Source organism: Aquarana catesbeiana, linkage group LG04 (assembly GCF_042186555.1).
Source record: "Aquarana catesbeiana isolate 2022-GZ linkage group LG04, ASM4218655v1, whole genome shotgun sequence".
Taxonomy (NCBI): Eukaryota; Metazoa; Chordata; class Amphibia; order Anura; family Ranidae; genus Aquarana; species Aquarana catesbeiana.
This window is the reverse complement of record NC_133327.1, coordinates 554997205-555014842: the sequence shown is the minus strand read 5'-3', so window position 1 is coordinate 555014842 and position 17638 is coordinate 554997205. Positions and strand designations below refer to the sequence as shown.

At 45.2% G+C, this 17638-nt stretch overlaps 1 protein-coding gene across 1 annotated transcript in view; it reads left to right on the top strand.

Moving 5' to 3' along the window:
- The window catches only part of PCNX2 (pecanex 2), a 294170-nt gene that overhangs the window by 119971 nt on the left and 156561 nt on the right, over positions 1-17638 (top strand). Inside the window, exons 12-13 of the mRNA XM_073627975.1 lie at positions 6851-7022; positions 12526-12636. Coding sequence (XP_073484076.1) covers positions 6851-7022; positions 12526-12636 — 283 coding nt within the window. The remainder of the gene's footprint in view (positions 1-6850; positions 7023-12525; positions 12637-17638) is intronic.

Below are 17638 nucleotides of genomic sequence, written 5' to 3'. Positions count from 1 at the left end.
ACCCTTCATTGGAAGAAAATGTGCCATCTTGGATAGTCTATCTACTACGACAAAGATGGTAGAAAAACCTTCTGATGGAGGGAGTTCCACGATGAAGTTCATCAAGATCATCTTCCATGGTCTCTCAGGAATGGGTAAGGGTTTCAATAGACCCCAAACTCTTGTCCGGCTGCTCTTACTTCGGGCACAAGTATGACAGGAATCCACGTAGTTTTTACAATCATTGACCAGTTGTGGCCACCAGAAAGTATGCTGTACCAACTCGTCCGTCTTCAGGGCCCCGAAATGACCCGCCAGCTTATGGTCATGGCAAAGCTCCAGTACTGGCACCCTTAAGTCTTTAGGGACCACAATCTTGCCTTTGTGCCAAAGCAAACCGTCCTTCAAGTTGGTTTCAGCAGACTGGGGTATTCCCATAGAGGCCTGTCTTATCCTAGAGACCAGATCCCCTTAAAGGAGCAAAAAATTTCCAGCAGGAAGGATAGTGTCCGGCGGTACAGTCTTCTTGGAGTCATGGAACATGCGAGAAAGAGCATCTGGCTTGATGTTTTTAGAGCCGGGTCTGTAGGTAATATGGGATTGAAAGCGGGAAAAGAAGAGTGCTCATCTAGCTTGTCGTGGTCTTAGTCTCTTGGCGGATCTCAGGTACTCCAAATTTTTGTGATCGGTGTAAATTAAAATGGGATGTGCAGCACCCTCCAGTAGATAGCGCCCCTCCACCAGAGCCGTTTTGATGGCCAGAAGTTCCCGGTCTCCCACGTCATAGTTCCTTTCGGACATTGCGAGTTTGCGTGAGAAGAAGGAGAGCCTTGGCGCCTTGTCGTTAGGAGAGCACTGCTCCTACAGCAATTTCTGGGGCATCAACCTCCAAAACGAATGGCAGGGCAGGGTTAGGGTGTTTCAAAATGGAGGCTGCGCTAAATAGTTTAAGTTTCTCAAAGGCCGATTGTGCCCTGGGAGTCCAGCAAAATCGGGTTCCCTGCTTAGTTAATTCAGTAATAGAAGTGATGATTTTAGAAAAGTCTTTGATGAATTTCCGATAAAAGTTGGAAAACCTGATAAAGCGCTGAATCCCCTTTTTGTTTATGGGTGCAGACCAGTTCAGGATAGCAGACACCTTTTGAGGGTCCATCTTGATGCCCTCAACTGAAATGATGAGACCCAAAAATTGAATACATTGGAGTTCAAACTCGCATTTGTCGAGTTTAGCATACAGTCCATGTTGCCTGAGCCGAGCATGGACATTCCGGACGTACCTGCGGTGGTCAGTCAGGGAAGAGGAAAAAATGAGGATATCGTCAAGGTAGACAATAACATACAGATCCAGGTAATCACGAAAGATATCATTGATGAAGTGTTGGAACGTTGCTGGTGCATTGCAGAGACCGAAGGGCATAACAAGGTACTCGAAATGCCTGAAGCGAATACGGAAAGTGGTCTTCCACTCGTCCCCTTCTCGGATACGGATTAAATTATAAGCTCCACGGAGATCCAGTTTCGTGAAAACCGTTGCAGTTCCCAATCTTTGGAACAGTTCAGGCACCAGAGGTAGCGGATAACGGTTTTTAATCGTTATTTTATTCAACTCCCGATAATCAATGCACGGGCGAAAGGAATGGTGGTCCTTCTTTTTCACAAAAAATATACCGGCATCGGCCGGGGAGGTGGACGGGCAGATGAATCCCTTCTCCAGATTCTCATCAATATATTTCTTTAATGTTTCTAGCTCCTGCTCAGTTAATGGGAAGATCCTCCCGAAAGGCACCTCTGTTCCAGGTAAAAGTTCTATTGGGCAGTCATAAGGTCTGTGCGGGGGAAGGGTCTCTGCTCCCTTTTGCTAAATACATCCGAGAAGTCCTGGTAGGGTTCTGGAATAGATTGGCGTAGCTCCGTATCTGAATCTAAGCAGGGAAGTTGAGAAGTCTTACTAATTGTTCCCTGCAGACAATGCTGTTGACAGTACTCGGAGAGGAACTCAATTTTCCCTGTAGTCCAATTAATACGGGGATTTTGGGCTTGTAGCCAAGGCATTCCTAGGATGATAGGGAAGAGAGGAGAGGAGCATCCAGGCAAAGAAGTTCTTGGTGATGAGGACCCATGGTAGCTAGTAAAGGGATGGTCTCCTGTATGATAGGACCAGAACTGAGGGTGGAACCATCTGCAAGGTGTACAGCAAGCCCTTGGGCTTTGGGTTGAAGTGGAATACCATGATCGGCTGCAAAAACCAGGTCAATGAAGGAGCTGCATGCTTCGGAGTCAATGATGACTGATACTGGGATAGTCCTTCCTGGAAGCTGCAATGTGATAGAGATAGCATGGTGAGTACTGGGTTTAGGCATGACAGTTGCACACATACGAGAAGTAGAATGGCACTTACGCGTCTTGTTGGGGCAGGCTCTTGCGAAATGCCTGGATTCCCCACAATATAGACACAAATTGTGAACACGTCTGCGTAACTTCTCCTCGGGGGTAAGAGAGGGATGAAGTAGGCCAAGCTGCATGGGTTCTGGAGCATCTAGGACTGGAGCAGTTGAAGTAGCAGAGGGCCGACTGGGAGGACTGGGAACTTGAGGGAGCATCCAGGTAGACCTCTAGTACACTAGTAGACCTCTCGGTGCGTCGCTCTCTCAGGCGAAGGTCAATTTGGATAGAGAGATTGATAAGCTCATCCAGGGACTGAGGCACTCCGACCCGTGCCAGCTCAACCTTAAGTGGGTCAGATAACCCTATCCAAAACTGGTGACACAAGGCAGCGTCGTTCCAGTCCGTGTCAGAGCTCCAGTGTCTAAATTCAACTGCATAATCTTCAGCCACCCTGCGGCCTTGTCGGAGGCAGTGCAATGCGGCTTCAGCAGTTGCAGTCAGTTGGGGGTCCTCGTAGAGCTGGGACATAGCCAGAAAGAAAGCATCCAGACTTCCTAAGGATTCAGACTTTTGTTCCAGGAGGCAGTGGGCCCAGGTTTGAGGCTCACCGGACAACATAGAAATGACAAAGCCCACCTTGGTTGCTTCTAGAGAGAAGGTACGGGGCTGCAAGGCAAAGTAGAGCTCATAGGCATTTTGGGAACGCACGGTATTTGCTACGAACTCCGGAAAACCTTTCAGGTATGGGTACTCTGGGCTCTGGAGGGAGCACTACGGAGGGTGTGGAAGATAATCCGGCAGACAAAGCCCCCTGGGGACTGGTGGGCGAGGACAGAGCCTGGACTTCCAACCAAGAACTTGGTTCCTGCAATCTTGAATAACCTTCCTGTAGGCTTTTTACCGCTTGGGTAAGGCCCGCCAGATGTCTGCAGAGTTCCTCCATGGGAAAGCCCCCTGCCTGGACTCGGTCATGGCTGCCTGATACTATCAGACTACTACGTACCTGACTGGCGAGTCCACTTGGGCAGAGGGTAGGCTCCCTTATGCGTCTGACTCGAGGCCCCTGGTAGAGTATACAGGAGGCACAGGAGTGCGGAGTGGTATGGGAGCCTGGTAATAGAGTCCAGATGCTGGTAAGGCCCGCCAGATGTCTGCAGAGTTCCTCCATGGGGAAAGCCCCCTGCCCGGACTCGGTCATGGCTGCCTGACACTATCAGACTACTACATACCTGACCGGCGAGTCCACTTGGGCAGAGGGTAGGCTCCCTTATGCGTCCGACTCGCGGCCCCTGGTATAGTATACAGGAGGCACAGGAGTGCGGAGTGGTATGGGAGCCTGGTAATAGAGTCCAGATGCTGGTAGGTAGACAGTCCTAGGGCAGCAAGATGAAAGCTGGAACAAACAGAAGCTGAGCAGGAGCTGAGCAGGGAGGTCCGGATACAGGCTGGGTTCGGCAACAGGCAGGCAGCGAAGTACAGTGGAGCTGGCAGAAGAGTAGTCAAAACAGGCCAGAGGTCAGGTGCGGGCAGAGTTCAGAGGAGTCCAGGAAGCAAGCCGGGTTTGTCAGGAGATCAAAGCACAGGCACAGGAAACAGGAACAAGGCACGGAAGAGCTGTTGATCAGGCAGCACCGAGCAGAGAGTGCAGCTGGCCTAAATAGGCAGATTGGCGCCAAACTGCGCACATGCGCGCGCACGTCCACGCGCGCACACCCGTACACCGGCGTGCACACCAGCACCCACCAGATGAGACGAACCAGCGCTCATAGGAACGCACGCGCTAACGCGCACGCGCGAACACGCCCGAGCGCCAGCACGTGCGCCAGGTCCAGCCGGATCGCACACACCAGTGCCTACAGGAGCACGCACACCAGGGCAAGAAGGAACGTGCGTGCCAATGTGTGTAATAAAATGGAATGACACAGGGAAAAAGTATTGAACACATGAAGAAAGGGAGGCGCAAAAAAGCATTAAAAACGCCAAGACACCAGCTGAAATCTATCAGTAATTAGAAAGCAATCCTGCCCCTTGTCAGTGCAAATTAATATCAGCTGGTTCAATCTCAACAGATGGCCTATAAAAAGGTGTCTCATTACCAAAGTATCACACAAGAAACATCTCATGATGCGTAAAAGCAAAGAGCTCTCTCAAGACCTTTGCAACCTTTTTGTTGCAAAACATACTGATGTTTACAGAAGGATTTCTAAACTTCTGAATGTTCCAGTGAGTACTGTGGGGTCATAATCCGGAAGTGGAAAAATATAATTTCACCATAAACCGGCCATGACCAGGTGCTCTTCACAAGATTTCTGACAGAGGAGTGAAAAGAATTATCAGAAGAGTTGTCCAAGAGCCAAGTACCACTTGTGGAGAGCTTCAGAAAGACCTGGTATTAGCAGGTACAATTGTTTCGAAGAAAACAATAAGTAATGCACTCAACCGCCACGGCCTGTATGCACGCTCACCACGCAAGACTCCATTGCTGAAGAAAAAGCATGTTGAAGCTCATTTAAAGTTTGCTGCACAACATTTAGACAAGCCTGTGAAATACTGAGAGAATATAGTTTGGTCAGATTAAACCAAAATTTAACTCTTTGTATGTCATAAAACACACCATGTTTGCAGGATAAATGGCACTGCACACCACCCCAAAAACACCATACCAACAGTGAAGTTTGGTGGCGGGAAAATCATGGTGTGGGGCTGTTTTTCAGCATACGGTACTGGCAAACTTCATGTCATTGAAGGAAGGATGAATGGAAAAATATACAAAGACACTCTTGGTAAAAATCTGCTGCCATCTACCAGGATGTTGAGGATGAAACCAGGGTGGACATTTCAACAAGACATTGATCCCAAACACAAAGCCAAGGAAACTCTCAATTGGTTTCAAAGAAAGAAAATAAAGCTGCTAGAATGGCCCAGTCAATCACCTGACTTGAATCCAATAGAAAATCTATGAAAAGAACTAAAGATCAGAGTTCATAGAAGAGGCCCACAGAACCTTCAAACTTGAAGCTGTCGTTACCAACAAAGGATTTTGTACCAAGTATTAAATACATTTAAGTGATCTTTTTAAATACTTTTTCCCTTTTCCCTGTGTCATTCCATTTTATTACACATAATTTAATTTCTGAACTTATTTGTTTTGGTTTCTTTGTATATATGGATTGCATGGGTTGTTACCGACATGTCGTGAAAATTTCATGTCAATAGCACCTTTAGAAATATATTTACCTAGAAAGATGGTGGTGTGTTTAATACTTATTCCAACTGTAACTCTAACGCTGTGTATGTGAATATACTATATATATATATATATATATATATATATATATATATATATATATATACATGCTGCACTGTATGTTAGGAAATGGTTAAATATCCTGACAGAATATTTATTGCTTTTTTTTGCCCTGGGCAAATTTACTTTCAGTTCTCGGACAAGGAACAAAAAAGGTGGGACTTTAAATGAAACATGCACTCCAGGAGACAACACCGCCACCATGAATATGGCAGGTACCCAAAAATAGAGCAGAACCAAAGACGTTAAGTAGAAGCATCACATGACATCGATTAGCATAAAATAATTTAATAATGTAAGATTGTAGGAAAGGTACACATTGTAACATGGTCCATATTGGTACTATAAACAACCTGGATCTAAGAGAGCCGAGTCTTACATCATACATAAAATGTATCATAAAAACAAAAATAGTTTTATATTGTAAACATTGTATATTGTAAACATTGTAGAAAGCAGTTTCATAATAAAAGGTCTCAATAACAATCCATTGTATTCTTAATAGGTAAAAAATATATCCAATTTAAATGTAGAGTAGGAATAAAGATAAAAGCTGATGCAATTATAAACAACGGGGGGGCCAAATAATGGCTCATAATCCCATAGTAGAACAACTTAATTGGTTCATGCCATAAATAATGTAGATAGCCAAATTCACTGAGGTGTGTCTCCATAGTAGGTGATTATCGTCATCGTTGATTGGTATGGAGGCGCCTGGCCCTACACACCTCGCGCCTCATTCAAAGTCCCACCCTCCTGTCTAGGTCTTTTAAGTACTTTCAGTTCTCGGCAAACTGACTGTCTTCCTTTTTGGTAATGGTTGCAACCTGTCAGGTTTTATAGTCCTATATTTCAACTAGAGGAATATACCCTCACTTATTGTAAAGGATGTTATGGGAAATATCTCCAACAGACAAAAACAAAAACTTATAACAGTTGAGTGTCGGTAATGGCTAGAACTTCTTGAAATTCTTGTTTTAGCCTTCGTGCCTTCCTTTTCTTGCAATAAAATCCTAATTTTTTTGGCACGGGCATCATAGGAACAGGAAGTAAGAGGAGTTTAGGGTTCAAATTGCCCATGGAACCTTGCTGTCAAATGTTTTAATCACATTTTATCCTGTAAACACTTTAATGTTTTATGCCATACCCTACTAATATTGTATTTATTTCTTTTTATAGGGGTATAACCAGATCATTACATATAGCAGACCAGTTTATTTTTGTATTTTATGCAGTGTTATCTTGCTGCTAAATGCTGGTTCTGAAGTAAAAGACTTACATTTACACACACTATATGGATTCCATTTTTTGTCCCCAGAATGTTTTCAGAGTGTCAGAGATCAACTTATTGGTGAGTACTTTGTAGTGGCTATGTTATTATTGGTTTACCCATGGATTTGGTGTAAAAAAAAGTAATATACCCCCTTCCCCTTTATCTAGAAAGCTCTTCACATGTTTTTGAAGTGTGCCTGTGCAATTGTTATCCCATTCAGAAAAAAAAAATCATTAGTGAGGTAAGGTACATATACAGTATATATACAGTGTGTACATATACAGTACACACACACATATATATATATATATATATATATATATATATATATATATATATATATATATATATATATATATATTACAGTGGGGAAAATAATTATTTGATCCCCTGCAGATTTTCTAAGTTTGCCCACTTACAAAGAAATGAAGGGTCTATCATTTTTATCATAGGTGTATTTTAAATGATAGAGACAGAATATCAACCAAAAATCCATAAAAATCACATGATACAAAGGTTATAAATTGAGTTGCAGTTCAGTGAGTAAAATAAGTACTTAATCCCTAAGCAAATCATGACTTATCACTTGGTGGAGAAACCCTTGATGGCAAGCACAGAGGTAAGACGTTTCTTGTAGTTGGTTACCAGGTTAGCACACATCTCAGGAGGCATTTTGGTCCACTCTTCTTTACAGATCTTCTCTAAATCCTTAAGATTTATTGGCTGTCGCTTGGCAACTCAAAGTTTCAGCTTTCTCCATAAATTTTCTATAGGAGTAAAGCATTTGTTAACCCCCCCAAAAAACCTGATCGATCCCATTCCTTTAAAGCATGTTATACAGCACAGTGCTTGTGCTGTGTCATTTGGCCCCCTATAGACCCTAAAAAACCTGTCTGATCCTGCCTGGCTATACCCTCCTCCCTGCAAACAGACACAATAATCATGGCTGCTGAGCCCCTGACATTGTGGTCTATTTGCGTGATTCCGTCTGCCGAAACTCTCCTGTCTGCAGCTCTCCCTGTGTCTGTGTCCTCTGTCTTACTCCCCCCTCCCCTCCCTGCTCGTAGCTGCACCCGCCCCCCCTGCTCCTTCTCCTCTCGTAACTGATCATAAATCTTCTTATCTTCTCTGTAGTATTAGAATATCTGTCCCTGTGCCTCTGTAATGTAAAAACTCAGCCGAACCGTACCTGTATAAACGGCTCCCGCCGCTCAGCTGATTGTCAGCTCTCTCTCTCTCGCCCCCTCCTCCACCGGCTGACGTCAGCAGGACAGCTCGGCCCCGCCAACCACAGCTTTGAGCTGGAGAAACAAGGGAGCTGACATGTCAGCTGAGCGCTCACAGTAAAGCTTATACAGGTACAGATCGACAGTTATGTTACATTACACAGACACATGGACAAATGTAATTATGATACAGAGGGGATAACACTATTTTACTACAGTGGGTTAACAACCACTTTAAGGTCTGGAGCAGTTATTCTCAAACTGTGTGCCGTGAGAGATTTGCAGGTGTGCTGTGGGAGTTTTGAAAAATATTTAGTGAAGACTGTAACAGTGGTCAGACCCACGGGGCCAGGGTGGGAGGACTTGATGGAAGTCTGCAAGTGTTGGTGCATGACACGCAGTGCCCGCCAGAAGTGGACCACCTGGATAAAATGACGCAATGCATTTCAGAGCATGCACGGTAGTCCATAGAGAGCCCGCAACGCTCCTTTCTCAAGCTCTCTGAGAGGGCAAGCCCTGTACCAACTTCACCAGCACCACGGAAGCACCTTCTATTTATGATGTGCCTGTATACTTCCTCCCTCATGTGAGTGAATATCTGTTGATTACTTTAATAAATATTATGAGATACTACACTTAGAATTAGAGTCGCCTGTCCCCTTTTCTCTTTTGTCTACACTACAGTGTTAACTTAAGAGTCTGCTTCAACACTTGGAACGGCAGCCCAGGTGGATTCTCTCTTGTTTCCCCCCTTATGAACCTTTAAGAACTGGTTACTAAATTAGACCCTAGCCACAATAACTAATCATCCATTGGCGCAGTACCTTTTTCTCCTCTATATTCGCTCTAATTATAATAATAGTCAAAGTTTGTTAAAAAATTGTTAAATCTTTTCAGGTGTGCCACGAAAATTTTTTGATCTTTTTGGTGCGCTGCAAGACAAAAAAGTTTGCGAAACACTGGTCTGGAGGCTGGCTAGGCCACTCCATGACCTTAATGTGCTTCTTTTTGAGCAACTCCTTTGTTGCCTTGGCGTTGTGTTTTGGGTCATTGTCATGCTGGAAGACCCATCTATGACCCATTTTCAGTGTTCTGGCTGAGGGAAGAAGGTTTTCATCCAAGATTTTACAATAAATGGCCCCATCCATTAGCCCCTTAATGCGGGAAAAGTCGGCTTATAACTTTAGCAGAGAAACAGCCCCAGAGCATAATGTTTCCACCTCTGTGCTCAACTGTAGGGATGGTATTCTTAGGATCATGGTGAGCAATTTTCTTCCTCCGAACACGGTGAGTCGAGTTAATGCTAAAGAGCTTAATTTTGGTCTCATCTGACCACAGCACTTTCTCCCAGTCCTTCTCTGAATAATTTAGATGTTCATTTGCAAACTTCAGAAAGGCCTATACATGTGCCTTCTTGAGGAGGGGGACCCTGTTGGCACTGCAGGATTTTAATCCATGGCGACGAATATGTTACCAATGGTGTGTTTGGTGTCTGTGGTCCCATCTGCCTTGAGATCATTCACAAGATTCAACCGTGTAGTTCTGGGCTGATCCCTCATTTTTTTTCATGATCATTCTTACACCATGAGGCGAAACCTTGCATGGAGATCCAGACCGAGGGCGATTTGATGGTTATTTTGTATTTCTTCCATTCGTGAATAATCACTCCAACAGTTGTCTCCTTCTCACCAAGCTTTTTGCTGATGGTCCTGTAGCCCATTCCAGGTCTACAATCTTGTCCCTGACTTCCTTTGACAGCTCTTTGGTCTTGCCTATGATCATGAGGTTTGAATGGAAGAAAGAGATTCTGTGGACAGGTGTCTTTTATTCACATAACGAGTTGTCGCTAGGAGCACCTTCTTAATTTGACAGGACTAATCTGTGTACCACATGAGCACATACTGTAGCCAGTCTGTGGGAGCCAGAATTATTGCTGGTTGGTAAGGGATCAAATACTTATTTTACTCAGTGAACTGCAACTCAATTTATAACATTTGTATCATGTAGTTTTTTTTTAGATTTTTGGTTGATATGCTGTCTCTATCATTTAAAGTACACAAATGATAAAAATTATAGACCCCTCACTTCTTTGTAAGTGGGCAAACTATATAGGGGATCAAATGAATATTTTTCCCACTGTGTATACATTATACATTTTTGTAAATATTTTATTATATCTTTTCATGTGACAACAATGAAGAAATTACACGTTTCTACAATGTAAATGTAGCAGCCTGGAGTTTAGTCAAGGTTGCGCCTCACAAATTTACTTCACATAATTATCCTGGTTGAAAGAGATCTATTGATTTCTCCCTAAGTTTGGCCTCGTTGCACTTTTCTCTTCTACCACTAGGTGGCCAGGTACTTGGTGGTACTAGATATGAGAAGGGCAATGCAAGGTCAGGTTATGGGTATATGGAGTATCTCAGCCAATGGGCAGGGGTTTTCTTGAATCCCTTGGCCTGCTGAGAGAGCCTATATATTCAGGTGGAGGTCAGGTGATCTGTGTTCTGTGCCACTTGGACGGCTGTCTGGGTGGACGTGTGTTGTATTGCCCGGGCTGCTAGGCCAGAGATTGGGCATATCCTGGGCACATCTGGCTGCTAGGCTGTCTGAGGGCCTAGCCAGAAGCAAGAGAGCAGTGCAGGGTTGGGACTGCGGCTTGCTGTCCAACCAAAAGTGACGGTTCTGCCGGTTGGAGAACCTGCTATGGTCGGAGGTAAAGGGGAAGCTGTCACCAGTAAGGGACTATCCGCCTAATTGCCAGGGACCACGGTGAGTAACTGAAGCAAGTACCGGAGCAGCATTCTCACCAACCGGGGACGGTGAAGAATCAGGAAACTTCAGTGGGTATCAAGCCAGGGACCCAGCCAGCGGAGGTGACGTTTGCAGAGCAGCCTTGTGTGTCAAGTCAGGGACCGAGCAGGCCAGCAGGGGTGAAGCTTGAGAGGTATCTAGAGTGCCAAGGGACCCAGCAGAGAAGCGGGGGTGACGCTTGAGGAAGTTACCACCGTGAAGATTGGAGGAGCTCAAGGGATTCAGTGGCAGTGAATCAGTTGGTCTAGGGAGAGACCGGGAGCTCAGTGTGCTGAAGAACTACAAGGAGTGATTGTAGTGAAAGTGAAGGAACTGCTAAGCTTTGTGTTAGGAACCGTTAAAGACTGTTGCCATAGGAGACAGCATTCCTGCACATGCAGATGTGGTGTCTTGCTGGATGCCTTTCCCTGCATGGCTGTCCTCCTATTGAAGTCTCGGAGACTGACAATTAATCTTGCAACTACTTAACGGTGTCCTGGCCCTAACCCTCTTTCCCCCAAAAAGTTTGTTAAGAAAAAGAAAGTTTCTTTTGCATTCAAGAAGTGTCTGGCGCCCAATAACTTGGAAGTAAGCTTGTTTCTCTGCAAGTGAAATCTGTGTGTTTTTTCCATTAGTTTTTATGTACGTATGGTGTGAACAAGGCCTCAGCCTCTCAGTGAGCAGTTTGGAGACTAAACAAGCTGCTCTCGCCCCCTCAACAGCCCAGTGAGCACTGGAGGGGGAGAGAAGAGAGCCGGTGACTGCAGATTGAATACAGATACAGAGAACTGAGTGATCAGCGGTCTTAGATCACTCAGTTTTCAGTGTAGAGCCAGCAGGGGGCAGATGCAGGTGAGATTGGTGCTGCAACAATCTAGGTTAGTATAATTGTTTATTTTTTTTATATCTATTCCCAGGCTACTTTTTTAATGTCAGTTTCAGTGTGTTTAGCTAGGACAAAAAAAAGCAAAACGCATAGGTGCATAGTATTATTTCTTGGCTCTACCATATATATATATAAAATCACACCCTCATTTATGTGCATTAAACCAGTGGTCATCAACCCTTTCCTCAGGGCCCACTAACAGGCCAGGTTTGCAAGGTAACTGAAATACATTACAGGTGATATCATTTGCTGATCAGTGATTGCAGTATTCTAGTCTGCATCTCCCCAAGGTAATACATAAAACCTGGTCTGTTAGTGGGCCCTGAGGACAGGGTTGATGACCATTGCACTAAACCATTAAAGTGAAAACAACAAGTACTTCATGACCTGCTTAGAAATAAGGGGTCATGAGAATCCGGTGAGCCTTTTATATATTTTGAGCACTGAGCATGGTGGTGGAGGAGTGTCATTAGGAGGAACGTTTGTGGATTGTGACACAGTTTTGGACTTCATTTCACTGTGTTTTTGATATTTTGATATATGGATTTATTGCACTTGTTGTTTATACATTATTTAGAGACCTGACAGGGTCTTCTTAAAATTTTGCCTTCTACAGAAGTGTTTTTATGGGATGTAAATACTATATTTGCACTTTTGTTTTCTGTTTTTTCAGTGCTTGTGAGTTTGTTTCCTCTTATTTCTCTTCTGGGACTCTTTCCTCAAGTAAATACTTTTTGTGTATATTTCCTGGAGCAAATAGATATTCTCGTGTTTGGTGGCTCTGGTAAGTTTTTTATAATGATTATTTAACCTTTTGTTCAGAGTACCTTTGAAAATAACACAGTAGAGTAGAAATACAAAAAAAAAATAATGTACTTAAAACATACAATTGCAGTTGCTTAAGATGTTATCAGTCTTGCACCTTATTTATCAGGTCCAAATATTGACATTATTATACATAACACATTGTAAGTAGGGTTGCACCGATACCACTTTTTTAAGACCGAGTACAAGTACCAATACTTTTTTCAAGTACTCGCTGATACCGATACTTTTTTAATGTCATGTGACAGTGGTACTAATATGCAGCACTGATGACGCGTGGACTGTGTCAGTAGTTTTTTTATTTATTTTTTACAATTTTATTTTTTACAATTAATTTTTTTATTATATTTTACAATTTATTATTTTTTGTTATTTTTTTTTACAATGCTTTAATTTTTGGGGGGGAGTAGATAGTGTCAGTGTTTTTATTATTTTTACAATTTTACTTTTAAATATTTATTTATTACATTTTTTCCTATTTTTTATCAAACCTTTTGGGGGGGGGCCCTTTGGGGAGATATCGCGCTCTAAACAGACCCGACCGCTCCCCTTTGAGACACGGAAAGGGACTAAGGACACACATTCCCCACTCCCTTTCTCTGCAGCCTCAGCTGCACTGAAGATGAATGGAGAGGAGACAGAGGCTCCTCTCCATTCATAGACTGAAGCATCGTAAACACAGATTGCAATGTTCAGTTATAAATGGACAGAGTCATTGACTCTGTCCATTCAGAATAGGAAGGAGCCGGTAAATTACAGATTTACCAGCTCCTTCCTCCGCTCTCCATCCTGACAGTTCCGGGAAAAGGGGGACCGGAGAAGGACAGAGAAGGGGGGCATAGAGGGGGACTGGAGCATCACAAAGGAGGATACCATGGTGCATCGGAGGAAGAGCACGGAGGAGACACGGAGGGGGACCAGAGGACGAGCACAGAGGGGGACTGGAGAAGCACAGAGGAGGACACGGAGGGGGACCGGAGGACGAGCACAGAGGGGGACCGGAGGGGTACTGTTAGGTACCTGGTAGCGAGCCTGACTTGTAGAAGAAGACCTCTCATACAACGCTGGTTCAAGAGCCACTGGAGTGGGGACAGTGGTCTCGTGAGCACAGTGGGGTAGGAGTGCCTGTTGAGATGAAAGGCTCTGATGCTGGAGCAGAGTAGAGATCCCTCCAGGGATGGCTGGACTGCAGGTGAGGTGGTAACAGGAAGCAGCAGGCTGCAGCGCTGAGGATGCAGATGCAGAAGTCCCTGGAGCAGGAACTGAGGGTGCCATAGCACAGCACCAAACGGCAGGCACAGGCAGAGTCGGTAGGCAGGCAAAGGTCGGCAATGGTATTGGTAGATGCAGTAGCAGGGTCAGGCAGGCCGGGTCGGATTGGAGAAGGAGGGATGGTCAGACAAGTCGGGTCAATGGGGTAATCAATCAATCAGGTACAGGTTTAGCAGATCCACAGAGCTGAGACAAAACAGCAGCGCATCCCTGCAGCAGGAGAACTTTTATGCACCTTTTGGCGCCAAAACGGCGCTAATGTGAACGCGCCCGTGCACGCGTACGCGCCCGCGTGCGCGCACACACAAGCCGTGCACCCGCGCGAGCGCCGCGCTGGCGCACAGTAACAGCTGGAGATTGCTGTATTGCCTGAACATAGGCTTACGCACATGCGCCGGTCTGGTGCTGACAGATCCCTGACAGGTACACAGAGGGGGACTGGAGCAGCATGGAGGAGGACACAAAGGGGGACCAGAGAAGGAGCACAGAGGGGGACCGGAGGAAGAGCACAGAGGGAGACCGGAGGGGTACACAGAGGGGGACCAGAGGAGGACACAGGGGACACTCAGTGCAGCGGTGGGGGGGAGTTACAAGCACTGATCTCCCTCAATAAAGCAGCTGAAAGACCCACGGTGCGGGAGAGTAGGAGAAGTGGTTATCATCTGTACAGGGAGATCGGTGCTTGTAACTCCCCCACCGCCGCACCAATCACCCCTGACTGCCCAGGTATCGGATTAGACATAAGAGCATTTGCACGAGTACAAGTACTTGTGCAAATGCTCGGTATCGGCACCGATACCGATACTGGTATCAGTGCACCCCTAGAGGGAAGGGACACAATCCTTTCACCATTTTTCTCTTGGTGTCAAGAAAACTTGGAAGTATGCAAGAAAATCTGGACAGCTGCACACCGGGAAAAAATGCAAATGTCTTTATTGTAAAAACGGGATCATACAGCATACAGGACACTGTGGCAAAAAAAGTACAGGCAATCCACTAACGAGTTTCGCACTATGCTAAGTGCTTACTCAGCTATGAGTAAGCACTTAGCATAGTGCGAAATGCGTTAGCTGATTGCCTGTACTTTTTTTGCCACAGTGTCCTGTATGCTGTATGATCCTGTTTTTACAATAAAGACATTTGCATTTTTTCCTGGCGTGCGGCTGTCCGGACTTTCTTGCATACTTCCAGCATGACTTAGCATTAGCCAGCACCTGGAGCTCTTTCCTTTTGGAGACAATCATTTGGTTCACACCTGGTTTGAATCTACACCTGTGCGGTGAAGACTCTCTCGCCATGTCAGGAAAACTTGTCAGAAACGACTCATGCAGACATCAGAGGAACAAAGCAGCAGACAGAAATTACACTTAGTGCTCTGGATTGAGACAAGTACACACTATAGAGCAATGGTTCTCAACTCCAGTCCTCAGGACCCACTAACGGATTTTAAGTATTACCTTGGGGAGATGCAGAATAGAATACTGCAATCACTGAGCAGCAAATGATATCACCTGTGATGTATTTCAGTTATCTTGCAAACCTGGCCTGTTAGTGGGTCCTGAGGACAAGAGTTGAGAACCACTGCTATAGAGGGATATGCTTTGTTCATATTTCAAGTAAGTCCTTCTGGTGTTCACCAAAGTATGTTATATCTGTCAAGGACCCACTTACTGTGTGTTCATCCAGTCAGTTTGCTCGAAACCTGTGGTGAGGTAAACAATTAAGTGGTTGGCTTTGGATAAATCCTTGTTGGCTCATCCCGTTGCCTCATTGGCTCTGGGTTTCCTGGTTTTGCACATGCTCTTTGAAATTTGAAGGTTTGCACCAGCCCATAAAGTGTACCTAAAGTTCAAAAGATAATAAATTATAGGCCCCACGAGTATCCACACAACAATAAATAGTGCCCCTCTTCAAAGAGACCCTCCCATGGGCACTATATACAACTTAGTAGCTGGGTGCCGCTACATTAAGGAGATTTTTGATGCTAAGATTGATCTATGATGCAAATAAATCACTGGGCTATGGGATGGCTTTTATAGTAAATTATTTCAGTTTTTTAACTGAATTTTAATAGATGGCATTAAAAAAAGTGTTTTATGTTTGGTACAAATTGTGAAAATCTCTTTTATAAAATCAGTCCACAACTGGCATGTAGATCTCATTTATTACATTCCTTGAATTCTGTGGGGGGGTTTTTTGGTCCAGATATAGAAGATGTCTGCAGGGGATAAGGGTCAAGCTCTTAAAAGTAATGTCCCATGTATCTGTCCCATTAGCAGGTGCTAGAGACTTTCTTTCTTACACCAAAAACAAATTCCCCTGTCTGATCCTTACTAATACTGTATGGGAACCACCTGCAATTTTTTTTAGCTACTGAACTTTTGCAGGTAAACAATTGTGTATTGTGACACATACAGAAAATATTCTTGAGCTTGAAATCAATGATAGGTTTAACATATCATAGCTAGCAGGGACGTTGCTAGGTCTACAAAAGATCTGGGGCTTAAGCCCATAGCAACCAAGTAAAGAAAGTCATACGCTTTACATCAGGGTCCCCAGAGAACCTCCCCCTCATTACAACAGGGTCCTCAGAGCCCATCAAATGCAGCCTAATCAGTGCCCATCAATGCAGCCTGATCAGTGCCCATTTAATTCAGCCTTACATGTGCCCATCAAATGCAGCCTGATTAGTACCCAGCAATGCGGCCTTACCAGTGCCCAGTAATGTGGCCTTACCAGTGCCCAGCAAATGTATCCTTACCAGTGCTCAGCAAATGCATCCTTACTAGTGCCCAGCACATGCATCTTTACCAGTCCGCAGCAATGCATCCTTACCAGTGCCCAGCACATGCATCTTTACCAGTGCCCAGCAAATGCATCCTTACCAGTGCCCAGCAAATGCATCCTTACCAGTGCCCAGCACATGCATCTTTACCAGTGCCCAGCAATGGATCCTGGATTTGAATATCCCAGCACACCCATCCTCCCCTCCCTCAGTCCTCCTTCTCCTCCCCCAGCGACTGCTGTTACAAGGTCCCGCCTCCTATAATACATGTCACACATTGAATCCGCCTATCGTTGGGGTCTAGGAGGCGGGACTTTGTTACAGCGGCCGCTGGAGGAGGACCGAGGGAGGATAGGATGGGTATGCCAGAATGACACCCCCCAATGTGTGGCACTGGGGTGGACTGCCCCCCATTGGCATGGACGCCCACCCCTTCCCGCACACCCACACTGCATGTCACAGCTCGCAGTCCTGCAGGACGCGGCTGCTAATGGGAACGGCGTTCCTGCTGTGGGAAAAATACAGGAACCCTGTTCCCATGCATTCCCACAGAACTCGAGCCCTGAGCTGCACCCGGTGGTGTATTCTGGTTTTGTGCTGCCCTAGGCAAGACTAAAATTGGCTGCCCCATCTAAATTTTTCCCACCTCTTCCTTCTCAAGAGGCTTTGTGGGGTCTCTAATAGCTGTGCGGGGTCTCTGGTGGATGTGTGGGGTTTCTGGTAGATGCGTGGGGTCTCTGGTGGCTGTGCAGGGTCTCTGGTGGCTGTGCAGGGTCTTTGGTGGCTGTGCGGGGTCTCTGGTGGACGTGCTGGGTCTCTGGTGGACGTGTGGGTTCTCTGGTGGACGTGTGGGTCTCTGGTGGACTGTGGCATTGATAAAATTTGAACTTGGTAAGGGTTGCCG